We start from the raw sequence: 26,421 nt of genomic DNA on the forward strand, positions 1-26,421 counted from the left end.
TACGGACAATAACAAAAATATAGAATAACACAAGATTGATCCTTTGCGTTTAGTGATATGCAGTTAAAGTAGCTATAATAAATATTTGTATAGTAACAACAAATGACAATGTAAAGGGGGTTGCTCAGAATGATCAGCTGAATCTCCAGCGCCTCTCGGCTTTATGGAGTTTTAGCTCATTGTTTATCTGTCTGGCTGCAACTTTACTGTTCTGGTTCACTCTTGGTGCTCTCAAAGCATTGTTTTCAAAGAAAAAGCTGTAAATAGGCACTGTACGCATTTAGCAGCTAAAGAGACAGATGTTTCCCTCAGGAGTTGGTGGAGACCTAAAACAGCAAAAACAGAGAATATTGGACTGACTTTCATCAGGTGGACACAAACACAAAAACTAACGAATCATCGTGTTGCTCTGTAACAGCTGATGATGGAATTGAGCAACTGTTTGCTAACAAGTTTGCCATATCAATAAAAAAAAAAAAATCAGTTGTTGCAGGTTTAAGAAGATAAGATTAATTTTATTGGCCCTGGGAGCCTCAGTGACTCATTTCAATCCACTTTTTTTTAGCAAAATGCTACTGAAACCAAAAGCAAGCACAATCATTATCATTAATGACAACAGCATGGGTTTTCTGTTAGTGAAAAGTATAGCACAGGGTAGTCTTGCTTTGCCAGACCTTCCTCCAAAGCGCGCTGAAGTAGGAGCATTCGGGGATGGGAGGAAAATGTGCTCTGGTTTAATGGCATTTCTTTAAACCAATCAGAATCGTCATGGGCGGTGCTAAGCTCCGCACAGAGCCGACAGACTCCGACAGATTGGACAGATAGTCTAGCTAGCTGTCTGGATTTACCCTGCAGAGATCTGAGGAGCAGTTAACCATAGTCCTCAGAAATCCCAAATTTAAAATAATAAAGAAAGCGTAAGTAAAAGGAAAATACATGAATCTGGTGAATTTCCTGCGGCACCGGAGCAATCCCGGAATTGGACCGTCAAGGGGCAACAGACGTGGTATGGTTTGGTGGGTTTATAGATTTTATGTTCAATAATGAATATTTTCTTTCCTTGATTCCTTACACATGAGTAAAAAGCTAAGCTGTATATTTCACCTGTTTCTCCTGTAGCAGGTGAAAACTTAACATACGTAGGTCACAATTTAAAGCTACAGTGCCCAACTATTTTATTTTAATAGCGTCCGTTACAGTCAAGCCGTTGCCAAATGTGTTGATACAAAGCTAATTAAGCCTATCAGCTCCACACAACGCTTTCTCACTATGGCCTATGTTTACAAAATGGTGCCAACTGGCGACTTTCACACGCAGAAGCTCGAGGGATGCAGTTTACGTCACCTCTGAGAAAGGACAAGCTGTCAGCTTTGGAGACAAAGAGGACGTACAAATTACAGGATCAATACCTCTTCTGAAGAGTCCATGTTTTTTTAATCCTCCATGCTAGCAACACCGTGGAGGAGGCTTTTGTCATGTGGACACGCCCACAGGGTTGTTGTCCTTAATTAGAATTTATTTTTACATTCTGGCTGTGACAGTGGACTTATCAACCTTAAAAATGTTGACCATGGGCGCCTGGGTAGCTCACCCGGTAGAGCTACTCTAGATATACAGAGGCTCAGTTCTATTCGGACTGGCGGCCCTTTGCTGCATGTCATTCCCCTTCTCTCTCCCCTTTCATGTCGAAGCGGTCCTGTCACAAACGAAGGCCTAAAATGCCAAAAAATGGAGACCGTAATATTACCTGCAAAAATACCAAATGGTCTGAAGAACTGCTGATGAAAGGAGCTCGATCCTGCTTTTCAAACACTCAGAACAGAGTTTTATGTTCTGTCTGTAGGTTGGATGGACCTGTGGGGCCATGACTGTGGGCTTTGACTAGCTCATGCTATGCTCATCTAGTCGCTTTTCACTAAAGTTGCATATTAACGTTGCATGGCATAGCTGATAGAACTATTCTGAGGTGGGGACAGAGTTGTGATGGATTTCCAGGAAGAGAAATGAAATTTATTGTTGTAGACATTTTTTTTCTGATTTATATCAGTCACACATTAGAAACGACAATCCATCTTAATTCATGTCCCACACATCTCAGGGTTCCATTATGTATAAAGATATCTCATATGGAAACATACCAACATATTGTCTGAACTGAACGGACTGAAAAGTAGAAAAATTAACAGACTGAAACAACGCTTCTTTAAAAGGAAACATTTAAATAGCAGTGTCCACTTTACATTTGCCCTCCTCCCTCTTTCTTCTGTTTGGGTTTCTTCTTCTTCTTCTTCTTGGCTGTCTTGCTCTCAGACTGCGTCATCTTGCTCATCTTGGCCGGACTGGGCTGAGAAGCCGCTGCGCTGTCGGCCGGTCGCTTCTGTTTTGTTTTCTTGTCGTGTTTCTTTTTGGCTTGTCCTTTGTCTGCTCCCGGTTTGTCTCTGGAGGTCGAGTTGTTCGCTGCTGCTGCTGCTGCCGCTGCCGCTGCCGCTGCCGCTGCCGGCTCTAAAATAGGCTGGTTGCGCTTCTTACGCTTCTTTGATTCTGGCAGAAAACCTTTTTTCTTCTTCGGAACTTGCTGTTGCTCGGCCTCCTTGTCAGGCTTGGTCTTTTCAACCTTGGGTTTCCTGTGAATGTGAACACATGCGAGGTCAACGTGACGGCTTCAATACACGGTAAAAGAAAAACATCTTGTGACACACGAGATCCTGTGGTGAAGTATTCCTGGGTGAAGGAACAAGAACGTGTACATTTCTTGTTTTAATTCATAAATTACAAATTACATAAAGTTAAGTTAGAAATAATAATGAAGAAATCGTTAGATGAAATTGCTCCTGTTTCAGCAACAGTATAATCACTTCTCAACACACATCACGTGCTAAAGCCTTCTACTTCAACGTTTTCTATGGAGTTGTGTTTATTTATTGGTTATATTATTTTGTCCGACAGCTAATAAACGGAATAGTGATAGAAACGCAACCCGACATCACGCTGCGGTGGCCAATGGTGTAACCGCTGGTCAGACTTGTCGGTGTGTCCCGTACAGATTTCCCACCGTGGTCAGAAAGCACAGAGGAGACACTTTGTTTCTCTCACTGTGACTCTAGAGTCGCTACTCACTCCAAAGCTAATCACCGTCACTCTCCGACTGATCCCTCGCTCTATCACCCACTCCCCACACACAGACACCCCAGCTCGACACACACACCAGCGCACAAGTATAAACACCAGGCCACTACGGAGAAAGCTCTGCGTGGAGCCTCCGCTGAACCATAAAAAGGCCTTCAGACCAAAACTACCAATCAGACTAATTGACTAAGAGGGGGCGGCCCTAGAATCCTATTACTGACCTGCTGCACGTATAGGAGGATTTCACCGAAACCTGATTATTACCTACGTAACCTGATTTCTCCCACTAACCTGATCACTTATGTGCATGCAAACACACACTGCATGAGAATCCCCCTCGAGCTCACACCACAACCACTCACATGACTCCAAAGTGTTTCATCACGGCCCAGTAGGTGTCCTCCAGCTTGCCGGTCTTGTTGAAAGCGATGGCGCTGGTCAGGGACTGCAGGACTTTCTGAAGGGGCTCCAGGTCCACGGACAGCTTCTACACAGAGCAGGCGGCAGAGGAGACTTGAGTCCTGACTGAAACCACATCAACGGTTCCCCCCCCCCTCTCCCACCGGCAGACCCACACCTACCTGCTGGTGAACGTGCTTGGCCAGGAACTGACAGAGCTCCAGGGTTCTCACCACCTTCTCCTTCACCACCTTGCTCTCCGCTTTGCCCGCCTGCTGAAGACTCTGAGAGGAGAAGACATGGAGGTAAGACCGCCGGCCACGTTAAGGCCAATGTCATGTATGCCTTTCAGTCCTCCTCCTAAGCATTTATCAGCAGTATACAAACATTTAATACATGTTTTGCAATTAACTGTTACACTATGATGTAGTTACACACACGCAGCTATAAGGGTTACTTATGGGTGTCCACTGACAAATACATAAATAAACATCTGTTTGCAACTACATTATAGTGTGTTGAAAACCTATTATTAAATGTTTATATACTGATTATTAGAGATGTTCCGATACCAGTATTGGCATCGGCTCCGATACTGCCTAAAACGCTGGTATCGGTATCGGGAAGTATCGGAGTTTATGCACCGATCCGATACCACGTAATAAAGAGTAAAATAAATTTGTGTCATGTCTCACAAAGAGTTTAACCTGAGCCAGACCGACAACAAAGATAGAAATCATATCACATCCATACAGGGAGAGTAGTATACTGTTGTTAAAACATAATAAAATACATGACACACTGGTATCGGATCGGTACTCGGTATCGGCCGATACGCAAGTTCAGGTATCGGAATCGGGAAGCAAAAAATGGTATCGTGGCCATCTCTACCGATTATGAATGTTAGACAGGGGGACTTAAAGTAAAGTTTTTGGTGAAAGTCATTTTTGAAACATTGCTGCGACAAAACAGTTTTATTAAGCTCGATAAAGAAAAGCAGCTCAGAAAACGTTACATCTTATCAGCGACACATTTTTGGCAACTGAAGGTGAAAAAACGCGACGGAGGGGTTCTGTTGTTTTGGCAGGTGTGTTTTTGTCTCGGAGGAAAAAGACGGGGCAACGCAGAGGTGAGGCGGTCCGGTAAAGGACTGCAGAAGCATATCATTATGCATGCGTCTCCTCTCAGCTGTCCTGCAGACACACAGAGGGCAGCTCTAATCATCCTTCATCACGGCACGATGCAATTTCATAAACCTTCAAGAACAATATCAATAAAGGATGCTCCACTTATAGTGGAGAACTGATGTGTAGTTATAGCCTCACCTTATATTACACATGGGAAAATACTTTTAATCAGTTCAGAGGCTGACAGAATTTTAATTGGGAAGAAGAGAGCACTGGGATCCTTTTACTGAAGTAGAAGTACCAATACCAAACTGTGAAAATACTCCACTACAAGTAAAAGTCATGCATTCAAAACTTTAAGTAAAAGTATGTAAGTATTATCAGTAAAATGTACTTAAAGCATCAAAAGTAAAAGTATGTATTGTGAAGTCAAATGATGTCAGTGTTTTCCATCTGATGTTTCTGGATTAATATTCCTGCTGCATTAATGTTGCATTTTACTGCTGTAGATGTTTAAAGTTGTGCTCATTTTAACTCCTTTATATACTGATGGGGAGTTTCATCTACAGCAATGCATCCTATTCTATAAGCTCACAATACAAGCATAGAGGCAAACAATAAAACCAAAAAAAAAAAAAACATCCAGTACTAAGCGTAATTAAAACTAAAATTAAAGCTGCAGTGGGTAGACAGCAAAAACTCGCCGCCAGAATTTCAATTAGAGTGAGACCTCTCTTTGCATGCACAGAACAGCTAATAGAATAGTCTCTCTCTCTCTCTCTCTCTCTCTCTCTCTCTCTCTCTCTGTGTGATTGGCCAAGGTCTCCTGTCACATCTAGATTATATAAAGCCGGGAAACCGAGCCAAGAGGAGATGCAGAAGTCCAGCTTACGCTCAGACCACTTGAATTACAATATGCTGGTTATTATGGAATTTTTGCCCAACAACGCTGAAAATAAACTGCCTACCACAGCTTTGAAAACCACAAGAGGGACAGAAAGTTATGTGTGCTATGAATACCCATGCATGTCAGCGTTAACCCTGTGATGTAGAGCTGTGTCGACCTACCGCCGCCAGCTGACCTGCGACCTTCGCACAGAGCTCCGTCCACGGAGCGCCGCTCAGCAGCTGCTGAACCTCATTGCTCTGCATCGCCCGCAACACCAACACACACGCTTGGCCCTAAACACACACACACACACAAAACAATGTCCATCAACAGGAACGTAGTTCAAATAAATGAATTATTAGCAGCTGAGATGGAGGGAGGAGGGTCTCCTTTACCTGTTGGTGTACTCTGACCCCCGATGTGATGTGCTGCACGGCTGGATCCAACAGCTGCACACACAGACCCTGGAAATACAACGCACATGAGTTACTGCTGCCGGCGCTGACACGGCTTCCGTCTCCCGAGACGTGTCGCTGTACTCACGGGGAATCTGGCGAACAAGTCTGTGAACATCTGAGTGGTCAGAGGGCTCTTCCTCCTGCCCATGAAGGAGGCCAGGGCGTCTCTGAAGATGGCGGAGACCCGATCCACGTCCAAGTTGCCCATGAACCTTAACTGCACACAAACCACAAAAGAGAAAACGACACATCAGGGGTAGGCGTTTCTTTCTGACGACAGGTGTGATTCTAAGGGGGGGTTTTCTCCGTACATGTGTCGGCTGGGCGCATCAGCCCAGCAAGGCAGGAATTTGCCTTCAACGACATTTTATTTCCGAGATAAAAAAAAAAAATTCTGCCGGATATCCCTCATTTCGGCCGGATGTTCGTTACCTTTCTTTGTGTTGGCATTTTAAACTCTGGTAACTCTGGTTAACTGCTCCTCAGATCTCTGCAGGGTAAATCCAGACAGCTAGCTAGACTATCTGTCCAATCGGAGTTCTCTGTTGCACGACTAAAACTACTTTTGAACGTACACACGTTCCACCAAAACAATTTCCTTCCCGAGGCTATTTTGCAGAGGCGCCGTTGCTCCGTCCAAGACGATTCTGATTGGTTTAAAGAAATGCCAATAAACCAGAGCACGTTTTTCTCCCGTCCCAGAATGCTGTGTGGACTAGCCAGACCCTCCTCCGCGGCGCTGTGGAGGAAGGTCTGGCAAAGCGAGACTAGCACCTATCATAGCAGGTTTGTCTTCAGTGCTGGTGAGTCGGTGACACCGCGATCTTAAAAATAACCTAGTTGTGAAGTTCACGGATGTTAAAGTTAGCCCAATCTGTCCATGGAAAAAATATTATTTCTGCAGATATCTTAGTTATAACAAGACTGAGCTAGCCACGCAGTTTTGTGTTTATATGTGCGGTATTTTAGTTTATTTCAGTGTGGGAAATCCCACGATCTCTACAAAGCATGATGCGTCCAGCGCCAAATTTCGTAACACTGCAGTAAAGCACACCCTCTTGTGTAATATTGCTCCGTAAAATAAATATACAAACAGGAGAGAAACTAAACTAAACTTCAAACCGCAGAGATTCCGTAGGAGCTACAAAAGTACTTAAAATCTCTCCTTTTGTCCAACCAAACAGTCCAAAATCCAAAGATATTCAGTTAACCATCACAGAAAACTAAGGAAAAAAAACCCAAATACTCACATTTAAGAAGCTGGAACTTAAAAATTATGATATACCACTTATGAAAACAAACAAGAAGTCTGTGTGAGGAAGAAACTCTCATAAGGGGGACAAGTTATCCAGGACTGGCCCACTATGTGACCCAGTTTAAAAAATAAAAAGGAAAAGACCTGGAATGTTTCTGGTGTGAAGCTGGACATGTGAGGTAACGATTGCAACTTATGTCCAGGGATCACCCCACTGCAAGGAGGTTCGGACGAGTGAAATCAAGCGAATGAAAACCGAGGGGACAAATGAATCGGTCTGTGTGTGAACATACGTCATTCGCTGCAGCTCCGTCGGCCGTCTGCTCCTCTTTGGCCTCAGCAGGTGGAGCTCCTCGCAGCACTTTCACCACGTACAGAGATGCACTGCAAGGACAGTTCAACATCAGCAAAAGACAACAAATGATGTGTACGGCCCTAAATATTTCACTCTTGAGCCCTGGAACAGACTCTTGAGTCAATGTTCTCTCTCTCTCACACACTCACACACTCACACACTCACACACTCACACACTCACACACTCACACACTCACACACACACACACACACACACACATATATATATATAGTAGAAGAGTATATATATGTATATGTGTTATTTAGTTTTGTACATGGAGAACATAAAACTACAATGGCTCAACCAGACTGACAACGAAAGGGCAGAAAGAGACAAAGATCCCTCTGAGCAACAGCTGAATAAGAAGAGAAGAAATCAGCAGTCATTGGTAAAAGAAATGGGAAGCTTAGCATCAAAATGTGTGCAGATTTATTTAGGAACAGCTTCCTGTTTCAGTGTCAAGTGCACAATACTGCAGCCTATAACAAGCTGGAGTAAACAGGCAACATGTTGCTTTAGCAAAGCTCTTCTTCAAACTTCACTACAGGAACAGAAGGTTGGTCTAGGGCTAGCACTGTGGGGATATCAGGTGGACATACCCTCCATTTGCTCTGCTTCAATATACTGTAGATCTGATGTTATTTTCTCTGTACCATTGACCTTTTTCCCCCCACATGTCAACAAAAGACTAACCAACTCTTAGTTGTTAGTCACACATTCACAAATATTGTGGTGTGTGAGAGAGAGTTTAGCACCATTGTCTAACGCAGTCATTAAACACTAAGATGTACCTGAAGTAATAGAGGCAGACTGAGGAGTCGGACAGCTTCTGGCATTTAGTCATCAGTTTGTCCAGCAGGTCATGGAGCTCCCCCTGTCTGTCACCCACGGTCCTGCAGTAAACCTTGGACCTGCACAGCTGGTTCCTGAAAAAAAATAAATAAATCATGCAAACAAGAGGCACATGCATTCACTTAAAAGTAACAATCGGTACACCATCCAACACAAAGACCTAGAGGTTTGAAACCCTGGCTGAGCCGGACAGCAGCGGTTCTTATTGGAAGATTAGTTTCTGATTCAACATCTTTTCGCAAAGACATCAGCTTGGGCCGGTTGATTTTACGTATCACCTCTGAACAAGACACAAATAAACCGGGCACCTTTTAAATTAGCCAACTCAAATTATATTAGGGTTAAAATGAGATTTTGACAGCGATGGAGGCCTTGCAGTCACGTTTTCTTGACATTTCTGTTTCGTAATTAAAGTCTAAACAATATTGCGCTTGAACCAAAATTTAAGATTTATCAAAACACAAAAATGTGAGCAAGGGACATCACAGTACTGGACACAATGTTCTGGTGGATTTAAAATAATAATAATAAATAAAAAACACCCTAAAAAGTGTGTTTCAAACTAAATACATAATCATGCTTAACACCAAACATGTAAAGAAATCAAAAGAAACAAAGGATGGAGGCAAAAACATGAAATCAGTGACAAACAGAGGCTGCCAAGCGCCTCAGTCCACAGCCAGCGCGCGTTACCTGAAGATATCGGCAGCTCGGCGGAGGAAGTCCTGCTCCTGCTGGTCGCTGTCGCCGCTCATTCCTCGGTCGATGATGGTGAGCAGGGGCTCCACCAAGCCCAGAACCAGAGGACTGCCAGCCTGCCGAGACACGAACACCTCCAACAGGTCCAACACCTACAGCAGGCCAAACAAGGGAAGGAGACGGCTTAGGGGGTGGTGGAGGGTGGATTTTTTGCATTTTCAATGACGCTAGCAGTTTCCACGTGCTTCTAGTCTTTGTTGTAAGCTCAGCCAGGCTCTGGAGGCGATATCAGTCTTCTTATCGGACTCGGGGGTGAGACCAGAAATCAAGTATTATTTTCCCCAAAGTGTTTTACAAGTCCTGGATAAGGTACCTTGATCTTAAAGTCTCGGACCAGCGTCTTCTCTTTCTGCATTTTGATCCGTTCGTCCTTCTTGGCCTGGTTCTTTTTCTTCTGCTCTGAGAACAGCGCCGCCAGGCCCTTATCCAGCGCCATCATGGCATCGTCGTCCAGATCTTCATCGCTGCTTCCGTCCTCCTCTGTGGCCTGAACATGCAGCACAACAGAGGACTATTAACACAATGTAAACAGTGCTGCAGAGTCTGCTGTGGACCTGGATCTGACCCACGTTCTTCTGTTCACCTCATCTAAGTCCTTACATAAGAGACAAGGGCATGAATACATTAATCTAGCTGTTACAATAGCAATAAAATGGATATATACGCAGAGATACGTATACGCACATACCAATTCAATTCGACAACTATATTAATCCCACAAGGGGTAATTTGTTAAGAACAGCTACAAACACACACACACACATACAGAACACAAGCCTACATACAGGCCTACACCCGAGAGAGTAGTTATCCATTTAAACCCACATGGAGACCACGTCTGAAAAACCCACCAGAGCATTCTCTTTCTGCAGGACCTTCATCAGCTCCTGGCGGAACTTTTGGTCCACCTCTCCCTCTTCCAACTCGCCCTCTTCTTCCTCCTCCTCCTCCTCATCCTCATCCTCCTCCTCCATTGCTTCATCATCTTCTTCCTCATCAGAGTCATCATCTGATCCGTCAGACTTGTCTTCCTGGCAGAGGAATAACCACACATTTTAGGATTTCAAACACTTCTCTAAATCAGTACAAAAATCGAACTGGAACAGTAAAGTAGGGCTGCAGCTAACAATTATTTTCATTGTCGATTAATCTGTTGATTAATTTCTCGATTAATTGTTTGGTCTATATTCAGTTTACTGTCACAGAGGAGAGAAGAAACTAGAAAATATTCACATTTAAAAGGAGCTGGAATCAGAGAATTATGACTATTATTTTCATAAAGAATGAACTCCAACTGATTAACCTATTATCAAAATAGTTGGCGATTAATTTAATAGTTGACAAACAATTGATTAGCCTTTGCAGTTCTACAGTAAAGACGCATTTATTAAATGGAATCAGTAAATAAAAGTTCAATCATAATACGATACAAGACATGAGACGATAAGCTGATGTTATTGATAAGTTTAGTAACATTTGATCTAACCAGGATAGGTCCCACTGAGATTAAAAACCTCTTTTGAAAAGGGAGTCCCGGCAGAGACGGGCCGCAGCACAGGTTGTAAATAAATAAGCGAGGGAAGAACTGACCTCCATCGCCTCATCGTCTTCCTCGTCATCTTCCTCATTTGGGTTTTTCTTCTGGGTTTTGTTGTCGTCAGTGACGACCACAGCACTGTCCTCCTCGTCATCCTTTTCTGGGTCCAGGACCTACGCAGAGCCCATCGTTACAGTCACTTCAAGAAGCTTCCAGTGCAACACACACACACACACACACACACACACACACACCAAACTCCCTCTACTGATAAAAGCCACAATATGAGGCCACACACACACACACACACACACACACACTCTACCGATAAAGGCCACAAGATGTGGCTGAAAGCTCCAGAAAAACCAACTGTGAACCAACTTCTAGCTACACTTATCAGAGACCAGTGTTAAAATCGACATCACACGTGTGTTGTACTCACATCTAAGATGGCGGTGAGGGCCGCTGCAGTAATGTGGGGGCAGATGGAGGAGAAGACCGTTCTGCAGACATGTCTGATATGCCGGCTCGGCTGGGACAGCAGGGACAACAAGATGTCCACCAGCACCTCCACCCACTCGGGCTCCTCCTCCTGCTCCGTGGCTGCACCAAGGGAAAGAGCACACACGTACACGCATACACGCACACGCACACGCACACACACACACACACACACATTAAATGAATGAGTATTCACGGATTTTTCTTTGGCCACTTTGGAGCAGAGGAACTGGCTGTAGCACATCTGGCAAATCATCGGCCTTCGTAAGTTGTAATGACAAACTTTTTTGCATGTCAGCAAACGGTTCCCTCTTCACACATGCAGCAGTCATTGAGCAACCTTTTGGTTGGTTAAGTCTAATATTCACTCCTGTTTTAGTTACGTTTCTGCTCTCCATCAACTTCTGAGAGAACTATCTGGCTCTAAACGCTTCACCATGTTGTTCACCAGCTAGTCGCCAACTGTGTCTGTATGCAGTTTTATGCTAAGCAGGTACCGCACAGGCACAGCAGGGGTTTTAGAGCTTTCTTTGCCGAAAACAGCTGCCTGCTGCGTCTGGAAACAAGCCGATGAGACTGGTTGTTTTTTCAATTCTGTACCGTTTTTCAAGGGTTTTCACTTCACCTAGCAACTGACAAGCACTACAATGAAATCATACCATGACATACGGTCCATACAAAACCATTCCCAAAGCAGATTTAAAATCTAAATCAGAAACAAAGTTTCCCTTTAAGTAAAAGTACAAAAGTATTTTCATCAAAACATACTTTAAGCGCTAAAAGTGAAAGTACTCATTATGCAGAATGGCCCATTTCAGAATAATATATTTTATAAAATGTGGATCTAATTAGTGATGCATTAATGTGCTCATCATATTTTAGTTTCAATAATCTGCAAAGTAACTTCAGTTATCAAATAAATTTAGTGAAGTAAAAAGTACATACTTCCCTCTGAGATGTAGTACTGAGAGTAGAAGTATGACTGTAAAGTAGCAGAAAATGGAAATACTCAAGTAAAGTACCTCAAAATTGTACTTAAGTACAGTACTTAACGTAAATGTACTTAATTACTGGACTTGAATCGCAAAAAAAAAAAAAAAAAAGGAGCTGATGGGATTACTTTCGCTGGAATTGTAAATCAAAATGAAATGAAAAGTAAATCTGATTTATGGATTGATTGAAGAACTCCCGTACATTGAGATGTGAAAGGATGATGGAGGCAGCAGCTGCATCATGAGGCCTCACCTTGTTTCTTCTTCTTCTTCTTCTTGGCCTTCTTCTCCTGAGCTTTGTCCACGCAGCTCTGCAGGTCCTCGGTGATGCCCAGCAGCTCTTCGGGGGCCTTTCAGGAGAAGGTTTTTGTGTCAGCGGGCGGTGTTTGTTAAAACTACAGTACATCCTTAAGGCTGCAATAACAAAAACAGTACCTTGAAGAGGTGCATGGTGACCAACAGGAAGAGCTGCTGGAGCGCGCTGTTCTCTGCAGCCGGGCCTTTCTTTACTTCCTTCTTCAGGTTGGCCACCATTTTCAGCATGCTGCAAAACACACATGTAGAGCCAGAGCTATCAAACGCACTCCTAACTAGTTTAGCAGGGCTCATTACCTGGAAACACTTATCAGTGCTTTTATCACCTCTCTGCTTGATTATTGTAATTCCCTGTATTTTGGCTTGACCCACACCACCCTTTCCCCGGCTCCAAATGGTTCATAATGCAGCCGCTAGACTTCTAACTGGAACAAGGAAAAGACAACACATCTGTCTGTTCTGGCTCACCTGTATTAGTTACCTGTGAAATAAAGAATCAAAATTTTTGTATTTGTTTGGCAGTTAAGTTCAAATTTCAACAATCTTTGCGCACCTTACTGCTCCTTTAACCCAGAAAGTGACCAAAAATGTAAAAGATTACGTAGATAGATATTATAATTTAAACTGAATGATTCTTTAAAACCTGTACAACTACATACGTAAAGGTGGTTGTAAACTCCACTAGAAGAAACGGAATATTAAAAGGACAATTCTGGCGGAAAATGAACCTAGGGGTTAATAACACGGTAGCATAACGAGGGTCCCTACATGTAAACTGAAGCATTGAGAACTTTGTAAGTGTACAGACAGTTTATTAAAAAGATAGTTTAGAAAGACCGTGGCGTTCACATATACAGGCAGGCGCCATCTTGGGAAAACAGTCACGACCAGTCAAACGACGAACGCCGTGTTTGAGCTATGTTACTGGTTACACGGCGTTCGACTGGTCGTGACCCCACTACGGCGCCTGCATGTACACGTGAACGGTACGGTCTTTCTAAACTACCTTTTTAATAAACTGTCTGTACACTAACAAAGTTCTCAATGCTTTGGTTTACATGTAGGGACCCTCATCATGCTACCGTGGAAGCGTGGTGCGATTTCTTTTTACTTCCGCGTGGCCCCGACGACTAGCGTTATTAGCTTATTAGCGGTTTGCCCTAAAACTGGTCACATTCGATTAGCATGAAAACATATCCCAGAGAGCGGTCGACTCGGTGCACATGTGTTATTAACCCCTAGGTTCAATTTGCGCCAGAATTGTCCTTTAAAGCTTTAGTGCGTAACTTTCTGATATTAATGAACGTCCGTTACATTCAAGCCATCGCCAGATGAGTCGCTACGAAGCTAATTAAGACTATCAGCTCCACACAACTCTCTCTGGATTTCTCAGCATGGCTATGTTCAGAAGATTGTGGCGTCAGGTGACTTTCACGTGCAGAAGCTCGAGTGAAGATAATGACCTCTTCTGAAGAGTCCATCATGTTTTTATAATCCTCCGTGTCCTCCTTGGCTACTAGCAAGTGCGGTAACATGAAAACAGTTTTGTTGTCATTACTTAGAACTCCTCATGGGGGCGACAGAAACTACACACTAGAGCTTTAAGCTGATCCTGTTATCTTGCTCTGGGGTCATAGAGGCCATACTCAGGGGAGACCCTGTTGTCCTACCCGTCCCAGGCCTTCCTCTGCTCAGGGCTGAAGGGCTGGCAGCTCTGGGCGTGTTCCGGCTGGTCGAGCAGGGCTTGGGCGTACTGGACCAGGTGATAGATCCACATGGTGCCGTCGGCTCGGACGCCCTGCACACGCTTTTGGTTGGCTGCCGTGCCTTTGTCCCAGTCCTCGGTCGGAGAAAGGTGGTGCATGGACAGGAGGAGTCTGGAGGGGAGGGGGGACAGACAGAGAGTCAAAAGGGACGCAGCGGTGTCCAAGAGACACCTCAAGACACCTTTTGGTCTTTGGACAAAACTAGAGCGGCAAAGATTAATCGATTAGTTGTCAACTATTAAATTAATCTGCAACTATTTTGATAATCAAATCATCGGTTTGAGTCATTTTAATAATAATAAAAAAAAAAAAACACACTGTAAAGATCCTCTGAGTCCAGCTTCTTAAATGTGAATATTTTCTAGTTTCTTAAGTCCTCTGTGAACGTAAACTGTATATTTTTGAGTTGTGGACAAAACAAGACATTTGAGGACGTCATCTTGGGCTTTGGAGAACACATTTTCTGACATTTTATAGACCAAAGAATGAGTCAATTAATTAAAAGTGTTTGGTTTGGTTAAAGTGGTATCTACTGTGTGTTGCCTAGTTAGTGCAGATTTGTTTGGGCTGGTGTGAAAGCGGTCAATGGAACCCCAGTGTGAACCCCAAAAAATCAGGCCAAGACCGCTTAAAAAAAAGCAGGGTCTCGGTCTGCTTCTAAGCGGGACTCTGGTGCGGTTCGTTTGTGGTATTAAAGCAAACTAAAATATCATTATAATTATTATTTTACAGTCTTATGTTTTTAAAATTTATAAAATAAAACTTTTCAAATTTGACCCATTTTCAAAAAGTTTCTATATCAGAAATTTCGGTTTCTTTCAACCAAAATTGTCAAAAAATTTAACGTGGAACGCTCTTCACAAGTAAAATAATTGATCAGTTCACAACTTTCATTGAATTTTGGTGTTCAATTAAAAATGACATTTGGAGACAAAAAAAAAAATTGGATAAAAGTGACAAAAACATCGGGAAAAGTGACAAAAGTGTTGAAAAAGACGACCAGAACGTTGCCTGGGCGACGGAAAGACAACACAAGGGTTAGATGTCTGCATTTCGTGGCCGGGTTGGCTCAGTGGTAGAGCAGGCGCACATATACTGAGAGGTTTATGCCTCGACGCAGAGGTCCAGGGTTCAAATCCGACCTGTGACGATTTATCTCAAGACACTTTACAGATAGAGTAGGTCTAGACCACACTCTCTAATTTACAATGCAGCAAGCATTTAGTGCAACAGTGGCGAGGAAAAACTTCCTTTTAGACGGAAACCTCAGACAGACCGAGGCAGTTTGTGGGCGGCATCTGTCACTGGCGGTTTGGACACCGATACAGAAATATGACTCATAGTTGTTTTGACATCTGCTTTTGAAAAGGTGCTATATAAATAAACTGTACTGTACTAGGCCGTGCTAGGCCCAGTCAATTCTCTGTTAGAGAGATACAAGGGAGCACAGCTTATGGAACAGTTATATCAACACAGCATCTCAGTCAACTCCTGCCAAAAACTATAAAAAGATGAACCACATTGAACTCTCTGTATTGATCTAAAGTGTTCATATCTGTTTGGTTTGGCCTTCTTGTCTCTCATAACTACTCACACATACGCACGTAAGTCCACACATCCTCATTTTATCTATATTCTTGTAATTTATTGTATGCCTTTTTTGTTTTATGTAGCCAACATTATGCTTGTTTTTTAATTCAGTGCTTACTTGTGTTCAGTTTGTAGATTTTAGGATTTTTGTAATTGTAATGCTCATTATAAAATGTTTTCTTCTTCTCTTCCTTAGGTGAGATTCCTTCTCTACGGGGTTTTCTTAATCTCACCTGCACAATCCTTTTATTTTTATTGAATTGTTGTGTTCTGTGATTTTATTGTGCAAATAAACAAACTCAAAATAAAAATAAAAAAAGACGATGTAATCTCTCACCCAAAGAAATGATTAACAATCACGTCTCTGGTTTTATCATCCAGTGGGACAGACAGCTTCCCCTTTGTCTCTGGGATGCTGGCCGAGGCCTTCTTGGCACTGAAGAACGCGTGGAAAAAGACGAACCTGGAAAAGAAACAACACAACAGCAGCTGACGGCCCTCTCTTCTTACAAACACCGAGGCCTTGGCATCGTTCAACTACAGGCGGGTCTCACCTGGCCACATCCATGATGAGATCCTCCGGCTTCTTCACTTGGTGGTTGTTAATGATCGAGGAGAGCCGGGAGACAAGCCACTTCCTCAGATTGAATATGGAGTTCTCCCTCCTGAGGACGGAAAATCAACAGTTCCATTCATCCAGTTCCCGTGCAGACAGACCAACCCGCTGATAAACTACCCCGACAGGCGTGCACACTCACTGTTCCTTTCCCTCCCGGTTGTCCTTCTGCTTGCGAGTGCTGCAGTCCAGCAGCTTGTCCAGCTGAGGCTTCAGGAACATGTTCTTCAGCCACTCCACGTACTGCTGCACAGCCGCAGGCTGAAGGTGCAGCACCCCCCTCCACACCGGCGCCACCAAGGGGCTGCCCTTGTTGATCAGCGAGGAGAAGCCCACCATCACCGCCAGCTGTCTGTCGGCGTCCTGACAGCCCTCCAAGAAGTCCGACAAGTAGCTGTCCATCTCCGGGGCCAGCTTGAAGCGCTCCGCTTTCTGGGAGAGAAACATGATTCATATCAGTCAGTAGGGCTGCGCCATATGAGGAAAATGTCCGATATGCGATAATGTTGTTGATTATTGTGATAACGATATTACTCGCGATACATAAACAGATATTAAAATGTGCTCAGTTCTGCATTTCTGCTGCTTTCAGTATTCTTCTACAATACAACAAATTGCTTGTGTTGAATTTAAAACAAATAAAAGTAAAATCATTTTCAACATTCTTTTATGGACAAATTGAATATTAAAGCACCACTAAGAAAATGAATGACTTTAAATGATTTTAAAGTGCAGTTTTCTTCTTATATTTTCTTTCAACTAACACAAAAAAAAAACAGTTTTATGTCGCAGCCTTTCGGAATGTGTATATTGCGCCAGTTGATATTGCGATGACGATAAAAAAAACCGAAATATTTCGCAGCCCTATTAGTCAGCTGATAATACTTTATTGGGTGTGTCATATTCTCCATGTGCTGCTTGGAGTTTCTCTTTTTATAATAATGGGTTTATGCTCTAATTAATTAGTATAATAATCATAACTAATTCAGGGCCTGAAATCAACACCCCCGACCATGCGCTAGATGCAGGGGAATTTTGCCATTCGTGGGCGAAACTGTCGATCCGCCTGCCACGTTCGCCGAAAGCCAATGAGAATGGAGTGATTCATAAGTTGGTTTTTTTGCCACGGTTGTTTCATTCACGTTTCAGCCAAGTCTGCCATTTCCTTGGATTTCAGCTCAGAAATGTGGCGGCACATTAATGGGGTGAAGAGGCCGGCCGAAACAAGCCACCGACAGAAAGAGGAGGATGATTCAAAGATAAGTAAAGGAAGCCGTTTTAATACCAGGTGGACAGTCGGCGACCACGGCAAGGTTGGCGAGTGGCCGATTTACGACAGCAGTACAGAACACATGAACTGCAGTGCAGTATTGTTTTATAGTTATATTGTTTGTATATGGTGCAGTATTCATTTGGTAAATAACTTTGATGACAGCACTTCAAATGTGTATTCTTAACAAGTTCAAGAACGATGCTCGTGCATTTCACCTTCATGAGGCGAAATAGAAATGGCTGGTAAAAAGCCTGTGTGGCTAGTGCATTTTAAAATCCACCTGCAGCAGTGGCTGGCAGAGGTGTATAGTCCAGGTGCCAGAAAGTAGAAATCCCAACCATCACTAAACCAGCTCCTCTACCAGGTAGATGAGCTCGTTAGTGAAAACACCTGTTCTAGATGTAGAGGCATATCCAAAAACATGGCAGGATTTTTACTTTCTGGCACCTGGACTATACACCTCTGGTGGCTGGTGGCCAGAAAAGTGTTAACTTCAGGCTCTGGTCCTGAACAATATCACGCTACACTCAACAAAACTATTTGTCATACAAAAAGACATCCTGTAAAGGGAAGGCTGCAAGACTTTTAATGTGAAAATAATGGAGGAATTGTTGAGTTTCATTCACAGTCGCTTAGCATTGTTGGGGGAGAACGGCAAAGTGGAACGGCTGACATGACTCTAGCAGTACCGATGAAAATACTGCTGTGGAAACGGCCATTATTACTGAATGTATTGAGACAACAGCTAGACATGGAGCACATTTTGAGCTTACATTAACTGGGGGAATAAAAAATAAAAGCCTGTCTCTGATATAAGCCAAATTAAAGGCCTGGTTCTCTCTGCCACTGGGGACACTACTTGAAAATGTACGGTAACCAACTCTGCATTTTGTTATCATTTGACATGGATCACTATTAAAAAAAAAAAACACACATAACACACAAAGTTATCCAAAGCATATGCTAAAACCAGTGGTGGAATGTAATTAATTACATTTGTTGAGGTACTTGTACCTTACTTGAGTCTTTTCATGCCACTCTATTTCTTCTACTCCATTACATTTCAGAAAGAAATATTGTATTTTTATTATACTACATTAATCTGACAGCTTTAAGTCACTAGTTACTTTACAAATTAAGATATTTGCACAAATCACATGTCATTTATTAAATACAATGTTTTATTATAAATTAAACTGCCAACAATACATAGGCCTACAAGTACAGCTGAAATAATTAGCCGAACGAACACTTAGTTGATTGACAGAACTGTTTGGATCGTTTTCCAGTTTCTAAAACGTGAGGATTTTCTTGCATCAAGTACTTTTACTAGTACTTTTTTTTTTTTTTACAGTGTGGTATTAGTACTTTTACTTAAGTTAAGGATCTGAATAGTTCCTCCACCGCTGGCTAAAACGGTCTTAGATCATCCCGGTCATCATAACCTGCTGTTTATAGTGGACAGACGAGGCCACTGACCTGAGCAGACACCACATGCTCCCCGTACTGCATCATCACCTCTCCAGACAACACCTCCTTCAGCTGGGCTACGGTCAGAAGAGGCAGGGCGCTGCCCAGCAGGCGGAAGCTCAGGTAACTGGACACAAACCAAAGAACATGTCAGCAGAACGTAGTTAACTAGGACCGGACAATAGGACATAAGAGAGAGAAAAACATGTTCTACGTCAGCCTGACTGGGAGTCCAAGTCCTTTCTTTGGGGACATTATCTAAACTCTAAAGAGTGCCAAGAGACTGTGTTTTTGGTGGGAAGGAGGGTTTAAAGCATTTATATTACCCAGCACTGTGTACTAGGCTTCAGTTGAATGTCAGGGTGTCACGATTCTTCAAATCCACAATTCAATTTCATTTTCAATTTCATTTTTAAGGTCAAGGTTCGATTTAAAGTGCTCATATTATGCTCATTTTCATAATTGTATTTTGAGGTTGTACCAGAATAGGTTTATGTGGTTTAATTTTCAAAAAACACCATATTTTTGATGTACTACACATTGCTGCAGCTCCTCTTTTCACCCTGTGTGTTGAGCTCTCTGTTTTAGCTACAGAGTGAGACATCTCACTTCTGTTCCAGCTTTGTTGGGAGTCGCACATGCTCAGTAGCTAGGTAAGGACTACTAGCCAGTCAGAAGCAGAGCATGGGGTCGTGTCACGCTAGCAGCTAGGCGAGCATTATAACGTGTTACAAAGTGACCACGTCTGTCTCTGAAGTAAAGGCTGGACTACAGTAGAGCTGTTTGGAGCAGTTGGTGAACAGAAAGTCCCTTTGGGGGGGGGGGACTTTGGGCTTTTTCACTTTGTAAACAAATAACGTGCACAAAAAAGATGTATAACACAATAAAGGACAATATGAGCACTTTAAACTTTTTTTTTCTCCACTAGATAGCAGAAGGGTACTTTGCAACAACAGTTTGAGTTTCTCAGAGTTTTTCCATAACTCACTCACTGGGAAGGCAAAATGTTGCCTTAAATGACTGTAAATGGGCCTGGCTAATGCTGCTAACACTCTGATAATTTAGGGTACGGCCAGCAGAAATGCCCTCATCTCTGGATGGTGGGCTCCCATGTTTCTTAGCCCCTTGCTGCCCCTGCTGTAAAGGCGGTTCTCCCCGTGAGGACTCACTGAGCTGGCCCCGGCGGCTCCTTTAACATGCCGTTGATGATGGCGTTGTTCCAGAAGAGCTGGAAGCTGTCTTCCTTCAGAGAGAGCTTCAGCAGGTCCAGGGCCACCGCCGGGAGGACGCACTCCTTCTTCACCGAGCGCGACGCCATCTTCAACACCTCCGTCAACCTGAAAGACACCACATGTTGCTCACATGACCCAGGGAGGGGAAACTGGTGCATACATTTCTGGTTAAAAAGGTCTCGCATTGCCAGACCTTCCTCCACAGCGCTGGGGAGGAGGGTCTGGCTAGTCCACAAAAAAAAAAAAAAAACGTGCTCAGGTTTATTGCCATTTCTGTAAACCAATCACGATGGTCGTGGGCGGTGCTAAGCACTGGATGCAGGTACGTTGCCTCTGCCAAACTTGTTTCGGTGGGACATGTGCATGTAGGGTGGGGCGAGCTCTGGAATTAAAATGGCTGTCGAGTGTGTGACAAGAATTTTACTCAAAAAAAAAGAAGATAAATATAATCTGATTGTCCGTTCTGGCTTGGAGGAAGTTTCCTGAATCGACCGGAGTTTAGAACGCCAACACAAAGGAAGCGGAAGCTGAGGGACATCCGGCCGAAAACGAGGGACATCCGACAGAACGTCGTCGATATAGAATACACAAAAAATGATTATATAAGTGGATGTGTGAAGGGAGCTCACACTGTTCTTACTTGGGGATGTTTTCAGCGTTGATGATGGTCGAGGAGCCCAGCAGCTTCTTGAGTTTCTTGGGTTTGAGTGTTTGCGGGAAGCGCTGCAGCGCGACCAGCAGCAGCTGCAGCTGCTCCGGAGTCCTGAAGGCTGATGCCAGGTCAGTCTGCAGCGCGCTCAGCAGGACCTCCTCAAACACCTCCTCTGGGATCTGACAGACCGGACATACACACCAGTGTTAGACAAGAAAGGATGGGTGGGTTATAGAGCTGCAAAGATCAATCCATTAGTTCTCAACCATTACATTAAATCGCCAACTATTTTGATAATCGATTCATCGCATTAGTCTTTTTTTTGATTCCAGCTCCTTAAATCATCTAGTTTCTTCTGACCTCTGGGACAGTCAACTGAATATCTTTTGAGTTGTGGACAAAACAAGACGTTTGAGGACGTCTTCTTGAACTTCGGGAAAAAACGATCAGCATTTTTCACCATTTTCTGACATTTTATAGACCAAATGTTTTTTATTTTTTTATTTGTAGAAATAAAAGAATCAAACTACTAAAATTGAAATTCAGTATTTGAGTAAAAGCTTAAAACAAAACTCCATGTGCATTATGTATGTGTATGTATTATGGTCATAGAGATATGGCTGTGACTGAAATGTAAATACATTTGACTATTCTCTTTACTTATATTTATTGTTTGTTTATCTGTGTCTTGTAATCCCCCCATCCCTATGCTGCTGCAACAGTGCTAATTTCACCATTGTGGGATTAATAAAGGATTTTGAATCATGAATGGCCCCTGTATTGCTGTATTGATATCATCAAAGTTGTAGTGAGCAGCAGGGCTCACCTCACTGAGGATGTCCATCATGGTCTTGGTAGGCAGGTCTTTCAGGTGCTGTCTGTGCTGGCTGAGGCTCTGCAGCAGCTGCACGCATCCCAACACCACCGCCGGCTCCTGCACAAAGACACAAGACACAAGGCTCAGAAAACACAACAGACACAGACACACACATAGACACAGACAAGTCTGCGGCTGTAGATTCATTGTTCATTTTGGTCCACAAAGTATGTACTAGGGGTGTTGAAATTAATCATTGCATCGATGCATCGCGATGTGGACCTGGACGATACTGTGTCGATGCAGTGACAGACCATAATCGATTACTGCCTACTGATGTTGATTTTCCGGTCACTGCCTTTTTTAGTTTCTGCCTTTTGTCTGTTGTGTTCAGACTCCGCTACATTCAGGGAGTGGCTTTCTTAAGAGCAGATACAATAAAAAGGGGAGTTCATATATCTGACTGCTTGAGTTTGTTGATGAAAAGCAGGAGAGGGATACGAAAAGGATAATCGTAAGACTAGTTAAGATTCACACCCCTAGTATGTTCTCTCTCTCTCTCTCGCTCTCTCGCTCTCTCTCTCTCTCTCTCTCTCTCTCAAACACACAAATCTGAACCCCTCTTTTGAAAATGATGAATCGTAGTGCTTACTTTAGAGAGGCGGTTGGACTGATGAAGGGCGAGGACACCAAACAAGTTTCCGAAGGCAGCATTTCTGAAAAGTTTCTGAAAAAAACAAGAGAAGACCACGAAATTCATAAAGAGCCCATTCGTGAAACTTTTGGAGCCGACAGAGACAGCATTAAAAAAAAAAAAAAAACTCACCTTTTTTACTGTCTGCAAGTTGTGCTTTTCCTTGATTCGGTCGAGTATACTCTGCAAAGAGACGACTTCAAAGGTGCTCAAGACCTGAAAAACAAAAATTGTATGTCATGCTAAAGCCAATAAATGTTAATTACTTCCTACTTGGATATTAGAGCATTTTCTTAGCACTAACGGTAGAGCAGTCACTGCATCAGCCAACTGGATCACTTGTGTTTGCGGCTGAGCTCAGTATCCACGGCAAAGCCTCGCATGAGCATCTACAAAAACTATTTTCACCAATTCACAGTAAATAACCAATCTGTTAATCAACATTCAGCATATGATAAATCATATGAAGAAAATCTGTGACATCATTTAAAAGAGGTTCTGAACTTCTGGCTAGAAAATTATGTTTGCAGATGCTGCAAGTCATCGTTTCATACTATTTAGAAAGTAGAGCGATGCTGGATTTTTGCGACAGCTAAAGTGCAAGACTTAAAAAAGAAACTTGCACTTGTAGTACTTGAGACTGGACTCAAGTACTACAGCCCTGTTTGAGCCAATCAAATATAAAATGCACTTCCTAGCAACCGCTAAATGTGAATATGAAGACCATTGGGCCATGCAGAAACATGGAGAAATAAAATCCCTTCAAATTTCTATGATAATTGATGCTACATTTATACCCTTATTATAATAAGGGTATAAATGCTGAGGGTTGGATGAGAAAATCGATACCGCTCTCGAATCTGCACGGTGACTATGAAGCTACACAGTCAACTGGTTAGCTTAGCTTAGCACAAGAAAACAACCCCCCCAAAAAAAAAAAACCTACACAACAAAAAAACCCCCCCCCCCCCCCCAAAAAAAAAAAAAAAAAAAAAAAAAATTGAAAAGGGGGCCGTAATTTTAAACTTCAAGTTATTCCTGAGTGACACATTTAACAGTTTAAAAATAAACTTGTAAACAAACAATTTAAGGTGCTGGGACCTATCCAGTGTCTCTAAATTATCTAAATGTATTATTTATAATATAGTCAAGTCAAGTCAATTTATTTATAGAGCACATTTAAAACCAACCTAGGCTGAACAAAGTGCTGTACAAAGTTATATTATGTTATAAAAACAAAGGAAGACAATAAACATATAGACACAATGGACATCACGCAAACAACACACTTCTATACAAATGTCCCTAAACTAAATCATACGCCAGAGAATAAAAATGTGTTTTAAGACGAGACTTAAAGATCTCGGCTGTAGAGGAGGACCTGATATGAATGGGAAGTTTGTTCCAATACAGATTAAAAGTACACATCTTTAAATCTTCTGTACTGCAATTCCTCGTTACTTATCAACCAGCATACATAATGATAATCCAACACGGACATATCGGCGATAAACTCATATTGGCCACGTCTGCGTGGATTTGTCGTCCATAAGACAGTAATTGCATTAAGAGTTGGGTTCAGATGTTGGTCCCCACTCACCTGTCCCAGAGCCAGGCTGAATCCAGGTCTGGCAGCCTCCCGTGTGTGAGCCAGTCCATCCACCAGCCTTTTAAAGGTGTAATCCAACTCATCTGCCTGCAGAGCACAGAGAGAAACAGGCCATGATGCACGCAGTTAAGCCTCTTCTCTGTCCGGGACACTTATCATAACGCTGCATCCTAGGGCTGGGCAATATATCGATATTATATCGATATCGTGATATGAGACTAGATATCGTGTTAGATTTTGGGTAACGTAAATGGCTAAATGTTGTCTTTTCCTGGTGTTAAAGGCTGCATTACAGTAAAGTGATGTCATTTTCTGTGTTACCACACTGTTCTAGCGCTTCTATTATTTTTACCTTTACCCACTTAGTCATTATATCTACATTACTCAAGATTATTTATCTTAAATCTCATTGTGAAGATATTTTGTTAAAGCACTAATTGTCAACCCTAGAATATCGCCACAATATCGACATCGAGGTATTAGGACAAGAATATCGCGATATCTGATTTTCTCCCTATCGCCCAGGCCTACTGCAGTTCTTTCTAAAGGTTACAGGGATCAGATAGTTGGCAAAATAGCTTCCAAGGTATGTTATCAACCAACATATTGTACTGTACTCAAGTACAATGTTGAGGTAATGGGAGCATTTCCATTTAATGCAACTTTATAAATCACATTTTAGAGGGAAATACTGTACTTCTATGTTCACAGCTGTAGTTACTAGCAGTGGTGGAAAGTAACTAAGTACTTATAATCAAATACTAGATACTACTAGATACTAGTAGTTTTGACACACTAGTAATTTACTTGAATATTTCCATTTTCTACTGCTTTAGACTTCTAATCCACTACACTTCAGAGGGAAATATTGTACTTCTTACTGCACTACGGTTACTACATTATTACTTTTTACATACTATCTACCCAGTAGTATACAAAGTATCTAAAAGTTGCTCCATGTTAACGAACTTAAACATTAAAATGCTCTCACATGTATTTGTAAGTGATAAAAACACAATACAGTATTCTATAATAATATAACACTGTGGAAGGAGCCATTCTGCATAATGATAACTTTTACTTGTGATACTTTAAGTACATTTTATAAATACAACTCATCTACGTTTACTCAAGTAACATTTTGAATTCAGGACTTTTACTTGTAGTGGAGTACTTTACTTAAGTAATAAGGCCATATATCGATATTGTGATATGAGACTAGATATAGTCTTAGATTTTGGCTATCGTAATATCGCGATATGACATAAGTGTTGTCTTTTCCTGGTTTTAAAGGCTGCATTACTGTAAAGTGATGTACCTTTCTGAACCTACCAGCAACCTAACATTATGACCACATTACTGAGAATTGTTTATCTAAAATCTAAGTGTGAAGATGTTTTGTTAAAGCACCCTAGAATATCGCCACAATATCGATATCGAGGTATTTGGTCAAGATTATCGTGATATCTGATTTTCTCCTTATCGCATGAGTACTTTTACTTTTTGTACTGTAGGTATATTTTGGCTAATACTTTTTGTTCTAAAGTAGCATTTTGAATGCAGGACTGCCGCGTATTTCTTTATATTATGACTACTTTTCCTGAATACTTCCCCCCCACACTGCTAACGTTATAACTGTTACTGTATTAACTTGAGCGGATAAGCACGCTGGTTCAGATCCCGTCCAGCCCGTCAGTGGTCGGATCTGCCTCACCTTGTTGTTGGTTTTCAGGTACTGGATCAGGTCCTCCACCGCCTTCAGCCGGACCTCCTGGTCCGGTTTGGCCAAGTCCCAGAAGAAGTCGAGGAAGACGCGGTTCTGTTGCAGGATCCCGGCCGTTCGGACCGGCTCCGGTGCTTTCATGGAGAGCTCCACCATCTCTACAGACATCTCCTCACACCACCGCTGGCCATGCTGCTGCACGAGGAAAACGTGCCTCACTGCGCGGATACTGCTTCCGGTTCAACCACTTTCGCATTTTTTCTTTTCAATTCCGAGAAACTTTATTGAACAACGAAGAACAGAATTGCTACAAAAAGCTGGGACATAATAATGTCGACAAATCCTCTTCCGTATGAGAGTAATTAGATAAAATGGATGTAGCATTGATTTGCTCTGGTAGCAGAGTAAGGAAA

General features: G+C 42.5%; 1 protein-coding gene across 1 annotated transcript; it reads right to left on the bottom strand.

The window, feature by feature from the left end:
• Positions 1 to 1,988: 1,988 nt before the first annotated feature.
• Positions 1,989 to 26,176, bottom strand: mybbp1a (MYB binding protein (P160) 1a). The gene is made up of 27 exons (XM_039778100.1): positions 26,000 to 26,176; positions 24,277 to 24,372; positions 22,809 to 22,892; positions 22,635 to 22,709; positions 21,992 to 22,099; positions 21,154 to 21,344; positions 20,451 to 20,618; positions 19,291 to 19,408; positions 16,681 to 16,970; positions 16,477 to 16,587; positions 16,260 to 16,385; positions 14,237 to 14,443; positions 12,687 to 12,795; positions 12,505 to 12,601; positions 11,201 to 11,361; positions 10,812 to 10,931; positions 10,073 to 10,252; positions 9,535 to 9,708; positions 9,156 to 9,313; positions 8,402 to 8,536; positions 7,548 to 7,638; positions 6,085 to 6,216; positions 5,937 to 6,005; positions 5,721 to 5,834; positions 3,708 to 3,809; positions 3,489 to 3,613; positions 1,989 to 2,624 (listed from the first exon to the last, which is right to left on the bottom strand). The coding sequence occupies exons 1-27, from the start codon at positions 26,174 to 26,176 to the stop codon at positions 2,237 to 2,239; spliced, it is 3,906 nt and encodes a 1,301-aa protein (XP_039634034.1). The 3' UTR covers positions 1,989 to 2,236.
• Positions 26,177 to 26,421: the final 245 nt, after the last annotated feature.

The sequence above is a fragment of the Perca fluviatilis genome, chromosome 16 (assembly GCF_010015445.1).
Source record: "Perca fluviatilis chromosome 16, GENO_Pfluv_1.0, whole genome shotgun sequence".
NCBI lineage: Eukaryota > Metazoa > Chordata > Actinopteri > Perciformes > Percidae > Perca > Perca fluviatilis.

Bases quoted from the DNA above. Each gene is read 5' to 3' on its own strand.
- mybbp1a (XM_039778100.1), bottom strand. From the start codon at position 26,176: ATGTCTGTAGAGATGGTGGAGCTCTCCATGAAAGCACCGGAGCCGGTC. The intron at 6,217-7,547 runs GTATGTTCACAC...GTTTGTGTGCAG, and splicing joins ACGGAGCTGCAGCGAATGAC to TTAAGGTTCATGGGCAACTT. The intron at 5,835-5,936 runs GTAAAGGAGACC...GTGTGTGTTTAG, and splicing joins GGGTCAGAGTACACCAACAG to GGCCAAGCGTGTGTGTTGGT.